Raw genomic sequence first — 7776 nt, 5'->3', positions numbered from 1 at the left:
TGGAAACAGTTGTGTTGCTTCAAATTTCTGTGGAAACTGTGATACATTTTATCTTTCAGGATTCTTTGATGAACAGAAAGTTCAGAAGAACAGCATTTATCTGAAATATAATCTTTTTTAACATTATAAATGTCTTTACTGTCACTTTCGATCAGTTTATTGCATCCTTGATGAATAGAAGTATTAAACTTTTAAACTTATTTTGGCTTATTTACTTTTATTAAGTAATTTGATAATGCTGTGTGGAACTGTTTAACACACTGTATATATTAATACTTTCTGTAGAAATCCACAGATTTCCACCCATGATTTTTTTTATCAAATACTTTTTCATTTATTTATCATTTTATACTGATCTGCTATAACATGATATTAAAATATTGTAGATCCATAAAACCTACACTGTAAAAAAAAGATAAGATCTGTAAGTCATAGCGATACAAGATTCAAATCGTTTTGTTTTTTTCAAGTCAGTTTTATATAATTTAAGTTGAAATGACTTTTACCATCAAGTACAACCAGCAACTTAAGTTTTCAAGTTGAAATAGACGTTTTTTACAGTGTAGTATTTTATATAACATCAAATGCATCACTGAGAGCGCTGGTCTTGTGTGTGGTGTCCTGTAGGGGGCGCCTGTGAGTCCAAACACACACACACACACACACACCTTATCTGCGGCCGACAGTCTCGTCCAGGGCTTGTCTGCTCTCCTGTCGTAATCCTGAGCTTTGGCCACTTCCACATAATCACTGAAACGGATCAGGATCTTTCTGTCCCGCAGCTCGTCGACAGTGGGCCGCTGGTTGAGCTGGACAGACGAGAGAGAGAGAGCTTCAGTCAAACAACTGCTTTAACGAACACTTTTAACAAAAGATAAACTCTACTTCAGTCTGTTGTGATGACAATAAAAGACTCAGGATGAACTCCATTACGCTGCAAAATAACTAGCTATTCTGATTCAGGTCATTCCTGATATCAGTAATAAATACAATTATTTATGCTTCTGTTTCTACAAAGCCTCTCAGGTTGAGTTTCACAGACGGGGCTTCGTTTAATGCTTTAATATACGTCAATCAAAGCTTTTCCATTAACTTCAGCTTTGGCAGAGTGGAGGTATTTGGGATTGTTCTCTTAAGAATTGTAATCTTGTCCAATCATTATCAATAATATTCTTAAAAATATTATTTTTATAGGGTGATTATAGGCAAACACCCTTCTGAAACCTAAAATGACAACTGGGACACCCTACGGTCTTGCTGAAGCGCTTCATTTGGGACAGGGCCAGTGCGCACATGTGTCTGTCCGGATTCAGGATGAGATCCACACACCTTTCTGTTCAGTCTTTGCTTGATTTCCCTCCTCTCCTCTTGCTCGGTCTGGTCATTCCTCTCTGCAAATCCACAAAAACACACAGATCTTCAGCACTTTCTTTAAGATATTCATTTCTCTTCATTAGGCCTAAACGTCAGTATATATTTTTCTAAATTGACTTAAACCAATATTCTTATTTTTGTGTCTGGGTTCCATATCAAACTCGTGAACATCTGTTGGCAGCTGTCCTGAAGAGCCTCGACAGCAGATTACGGCCTTTCTTTAACAGGCTTTATTCTTTCACAGGATAACATTGTTCTCTTACATCTCCCTCTGTGGATTATCCGAATCTGTGCTGCGGAGGATTTAACGGGACGCACGTGTCGATCCAGAATGATTAAACTCGATAAACCACTTCTGAAAACGCACTTAATGTTCCAGTTCTCTCAGACACTCTGATGGTCGCTCGTCCTTGCTTTGACAAATAACGGCACTTGAAGAAGCTTTAACATCATTCTCATAGTGGAAAAAGATTCTTTAGACTATTAAAATGTTCTTCACACTAAGAAATACATGGTTATTTTTAAAAACAGAGGTTATAGACCTTATGCACCAGAGAAATGAGAATTTTGTATTTGAACATCCATATTTGCGGCAGCTCTGTATATTTCTATGGCATCACTGTCGAAGAGTAATTAGCTGGATTTACTTATTGTAGAGTTAATGAAAGTTATCATGAGTGTTGTAATGTTGGAAGCGGATGCCAACTAATGTCAGTACAACGGGAATATTTCAAAACGAGTGGTTTCATGCTGTGGAAATACAAACCGTGCTGAGAGGGGCGGAGCTACAGAAGCTCTACAGCCACACCCCCTCCAACCTTGCAACATTGTCTCAAATCACAGTTCTCTGAGAGTGTGTGTGTGTGTGTGTGTGTGCGTGTGTGTGTGTGTGTGTGTGTGCGTGTGTGTGTGTGTGTGTGTGTGTGTGTGCGTGTGTGTGCGTGTGTGCGTGTGTGTGTGTGTGCGTGTGTGTGTGTGTGTGTGCGTGTGTGTAGAGTCAGCAGACAGCTGCAATAAACGAGTGTGCTGAGGACTGAACACACCATCAGAAGAACTAAACACACATTTGGTAAAATTCCATTTACACTAATGAAGAAAAGCCTAAACAGAAAATAGCTACTCAAAGTTTTTTTCTTTTCTTATAGAGATCACTAATTATTTAAATAAACCTTAAAAAAGGTATTATAAGGCATTATAAAGCAATTAAATGAAGTTGAGCTCCATCCAGACTCGTGTAATGACCTGTAATCACAGATTTACACCTAAAATCTCTCTGTTCCCAGCGAAAATACAACTGCAATCTGATCTGGTCATAAAAACGATATAACCTCACGCTGTTCATTAGACTTAGATGGAATATTTGTAGCTCAAATTCACTTGTCACACTGGAGGACTGTTTAAATAAACTGAAGAAATGTGATTAAACATGGTGTCAAAGAAAAAGTGTATGAAAAGATATGACTGCACACTCAACTTGCAAATATTATTATTACTAATGTGCAGTCATATCTTTCATACCTTCTTCTTCTAAAAGTGACCATTACAAGACATGACCTTAGAGATTTATTTCTACCTGACCTGACTCTTAAAAATGACTTTTGTGGTGTATCCTAATCCAGTCCAGCAGTTTTGTTGAATACAACCATTTAATTTAGACATGATCACATGAAGCTGACAGAATTGCTTTACAGTGAATCAGAATATGCATGTTCTTTTAAACATAGTAAATATGAATTTAAACATGCAGGCAACAAACATTATTGCAAATTGTGACTATTTAACAAAAACACAGACAAATCCAGGAAAGAAAAGAAAAAAGCAAAAGAAAAGAACAGGTGTGATACTCACGTTTGAGGATGTTTCTGCTCTCCAGCTCCTCCACTGCTGGTCTCTGACTCAGTCTCCTGCGGAAAAACACCAAAATCACGTTCTGGACCATTTTCACTCAATCTCCAAAGTGTCTGTGACAGTCTCTGATCAGCAGCGCGCTCCCGTGAGTGTCAGTGGGGATCCCGCGATCCGCGCATGTTACAGGCGAACCCTGCGTCCAATCTCGCGTCTAAACATCGCCGAGGATCATCATATCTAAAGCTCTTCCACATCCACATCTAGTATTATCTGTGCTTGAAATTCCCTGATTTCTCGGAAGGAAGCGAACGGCACTTGTTCATGGGTGCGCGCTTACTACACGAAAGCCTCATCGACGAAGAAATAAGTAGAAAGAGTCGGTTTGTATTAAAAAGGACTAGAAAAGAGTGAAAAAGACGCAGAGATGAGCATCTGGTCCTGAGTTCTCTGAAGTCTCAGAGTGGTGTGATCCCGGAGATCCTTTACGCATCATTTATAAAGGGGGCGGCGCGTGCGGGAGAGATTCCCACGCACACTCAGTGCGCGCGCTGGAGGAATATGCTGCAGTCAGGAAAACACAACCTCCATCCACTCCTCTGAGAGATGCTTTAATAGCGTTGATTTCAGCAGAACATATGAGAAATACAGACCGATAAATTAGAATAATTCATTTGTGATTTATTCAATGCTGAAGAGCCGCTTTAATTCACTCCGACAGTCAGTGTTGTGCGTGTTGGGCGGGGCTCTCATACTCATAAGAAAACATGCGTTTAATTATGTAATCATTCCGCTTATTTCAGCAATAATGCGGTTTTATGATGTTTATAATGACAAAAACTTCTGAATCCTAAAGATGACTTTCACGGGATTGACTCAATAAAGCCTTAAATGAACCAACGGCAAATCCCAGAACAGCAAAAGGATCACGTGTTTGACAGCTGATAAAATACACTCAATGCATACACTCTGTTTGAGTCTCAAAATGAATGGTTGAATTAATAATGTCATCAGCATTAGCACATTATCACACTTGTATTTGTTAAATGTCGGTCAGAGAGCTCTCAAAACATGAAACATCTGCAGAGGTATGAACTAATATAGAGTTGTGATGGTGTTAAAAACAGATTTGACACGTGTGTGAATGAAACATGACTGATCTTGTTCTGAATGGTGCTGCTCAGAGAGCAGAGAGTCCTGACGGTCACTGGGCTGTTTAAGAGACTGCTTATGGTTTCACCGATGGATCCACATGACAGCTGAAGCTTTCTCTGTAATGAACGTTCGCCCACTTTAATTGTCACAGCAGAACATGACGCCATGAATCACAAACAGCAGGCTTGAGACTGACTTCATGAACACAAACTGCTGTTAAAAAATGCACTTCCAAATAACAGAAGGATATTTTTAAATCCTGCCTGATTGGACCAAATCCTGGAAATATTATCTGTGGGCAGATTAAACCGAGCCGTGAGGCCGGAAGCTCAGCTGTGAGACCATATTCACCGAAGCCTTTAAAGTCCCCATGAAATCATAACTGACGATTATTATTTTTTTATGAAATATCACAGTGTTTAAGAGAACGCATATGAAATCGTCATTGGGGCTATTCAGAGAAATGTATTTTTCAGCACAATACAACATCTCAAAAGCTGTTTCGTTCTTTATAACACAGAAAACGCCCTGCTTATTCAGACACATAAAGAGGTCTCGCTGCTTCCTGAAGAAAACTTCTTCCACTTATGAAACATGAGGACTCGATGTATATTAAGTGACCCAGCGATGTGTCAGAGCGATAAGCCATTTACAAGAGCAGCCCGCGATGGGAGTGTCAGTGAGGGGTTGTGAGTCGGCCAGGATTTCACGGGCTGCCACTGCTTACTGAGCTGTGCCTTAATGCCCGACCCTCGCCCGGCCCGGCCAGCGGAGGAGCCGCGCGCTGAAGGAAGTTTCAGACACTCGCTGGCTGCATGGGTGGCCATTATGGCTTTGATTGACAGCCAAGTGTGTCTAGGACACCCTGAGGGACAAGAATGCCAAGGATCATTATAAAAGTTTACATCCATGCTCAAGAATAGTTTGAGCGTTTATGTAACTTCTAGGGCGCTTCTTCCGGTGCCATTTGGATTCCTGACTGCCTGCTAAAAATGAGATGTACAAGACAGACGAAAGAACAAAAATCTTCATTCCTTGTTTCTTAGTCTGGCGCGCGTCTGCTGGAAAAAATTGGTGTAGAAACAATGTTCACTCAGAAACTGCTAGTAAATTTCACACGTAATAGCAAAGAATCGGCAAGTAACGCATTGAATTAAATGTGAACCTTTGAAGTAGAAGGACTGAAATAGTAATTTCTTAAAAAAATAGATTAAAACAGATGTTTTAATATCGTCTCTGATGTTTACATCAATATAGCAGAAATGATTTTAGAGTAGTTTGATGAACTTCCGTGAATCATTTCAATCCATTAATCACCCTGATTCAGATATCTGTTTGCATCATCAGTCAGAAATCTTTAAGTTAGTCTCCGCTTGGCGTTTTGCAAAAATATATGCCATTCAGAAGTTTGGGATGAGTAAGACAGACAGATCATACCTTATTTAAACTATATTTGGACTGCATTGTACTATTTTACCTGCATTAAACCTTCGAGTCAACATAACAACAATAGCTGATTAAAATGATGTTTCCTCTGATTGACAAAAAACATTCATACCACGAGGTGTCAAACAGAAAGGCTGTATTCAAAATGCTGTTTCTACTGTACACTTTAGTAAATATATATAAATAAAGGCTTAGACATGAAAGCAATTTTATTCCGAGCTGGCTTTCAATAATTCATCAAATCGCCGGCTGACCCCAGGTCTGCTCTTTAGAACAGAGCGACACATGAGACGGAGAGCCGTGACCACGACCGGATCAGCGTGAGCTCCGAGCTTCAAACGCTCGCCACCCGCTGATGGACTTCACAAACACACCACATGAGGCACGGCACATTTCCATGATTAATTATTACAAGAAAATGGATTTATTGACACAAATGGCCCACTCTTCAGAAAGGATGCTTGGCTTACCACAACTGCATTATAAATACAATGAGAAAGCATATTTATATTGAATCCAGACAAGATACTAATTGCTTCATGCATTGTTTTTGACCTATTCAGCTCTTTCCCTAAATAGATCGTATCCTCATGTGGCCAGAGCTGGGAATGAACACAAATCGATTTGCTGTTGGGTTAAAACAATGTCTGCTATTGGAGGAACTGTCTATTTGTGGCCCACATAACAGCCCGGCTCTTTCCAGCCATTGATTTTCCAACACTGAGATTTTCACTGGAAACAGCTTGGTGGATTGGGGCTGTATGAGATACTGTAGTACTATATATCATCTCACTGTAACCCTAATGCTCAAAATAATTAATTGGTTTGAGTAGGCCAAACTCAAATTAAACAAATTAGTTCAATCAAATGAACTTTTATGAGTATTTAGAACTTTCTTTTTCTTTTGAGTTCATGAAACTGACAAATTTTAAATAATCTAAATTGTTTAATTATTTTTTTTTTAGTTTTATGAACTTTCATTTAGACAAACTTAAATTTATCTGAAACTGGGCTGGGATTTCTGTTTCCCAGCATGCTTTACCATGACACTCGAAAGGGAGAATAAATACTAAAATTAAGTGTTAATACTCAAGATACTAAGAAATTTAGTAATTAAAATGTACGAGTACAAAATTTAAATTTGCCAGTTCTGCTTACTTAAACTTTAAATTTCTTAACATAAAAAAATTGAGTCACGCAAGTGCATATAATGTAAACAACACGAATGTTTAATGAATCAAAAGTTATCCAGGGATAATGTGATGGTGTATTGTGTGTGTTTAAATACTTTAGCTGACCACCATAAGTGTCCATTTGTTTATTTTGCTTGTGACTCTTTAGCTCCGCCCACGGCACGCCTCCAGGAGCTCGACTGTTTTCGGAAAGAAGTGGTTCAGCTGTATCTGTCTTTTATAAATCTGATAAGTCTAAAGACGGATGCTATACTACTCTATAGATACTCAAGATTAACCTGAGACGGCAGAAACTGTGTGTGTAATGTCCCCTTTAAGGTACAATTTGTGAGCATTAGTTCATACAAACTAACAATGAAAATTAATTCTAAAAGATCTTAGATAATAATAATTTCAAAACTACTAGAGCAGGTTTTCCTGCTTGAATGTTGATTATTTTCCTCATATTCTCCATTGTTGCAGCTCCTCTCTTCCCAGTCTGTCAGTAACGCTCTGTTTAGTTCCTGTCTCTATGAAGCCCCTCCTTCTGAAAAACACAATGTGCTCTGATTGGTCGGCTGGAGTGGTGTGCTGCTATTGGTGTTTGGGAAATGTCCCGCCCCTTACCATAACCGTCAGTTTCAACACACTACTAACTAACTCAACCAGGCCCCGCCCCTTTATTCTGCGCATTAATTATTTAAATGAGGAATATTGTGAAGAAACTCAGGATGGAGTTCAGAAACACTGAAATAGAGAAGAACTGGAACTTTTCCTGCTCAAA

At 39.0% G+C, this 7776-nt stretch overlaps 1 protein-coding gene across 1 annotated transcript in view; it reads right to left on the bottom strand.

Moving 5' to 3' along the window:
- Nucleotides 1-7776, bottom strand: part of phactr3b (phosphatase and actin regulator 3b) — a 46874-nt gene that overhangs the window by 1554 nt on the left and 37544 nt on the right. The window contains exons 10-12 of the mRNA XM_067387593.1: nucleotides 3223-3278; nucleotides 1330-1391; nucleotides 669-809 (exon numbers count right to left, since the gene is read on the bottom strand). Of these exons, the coding sequence (XP_067243694.1) occupies nucleotides 669-809; nucleotides 1330-1391; nucleotides 3223-3278 (259 nt within the window). The remainder of the gene's footprint in view (nucleotides 1-668; nucleotides 810-1329; nucleotides 1392-3222; nucleotides 3279-7776) is intronic.

This window comes from Chanodichthys erythropterus, chromosome 6, assembly GCF_024489055.1.
Source record: "Chanodichthys erythropterus isolate Z2021 chromosome 6, ASM2448905v1, whole genome shotgun sequence".
Taxonomy (NCBI): domain Eukaryota; kingdom Metazoa; phylum Chordata; class Actinopteri; order Cypriniformes; family Xenocyprididae; genus Chanodichthys; species Chanodichthys erythropterus.
This window is presented reverse-complemented; position numbering and strand designations above follow the sequence as displayed.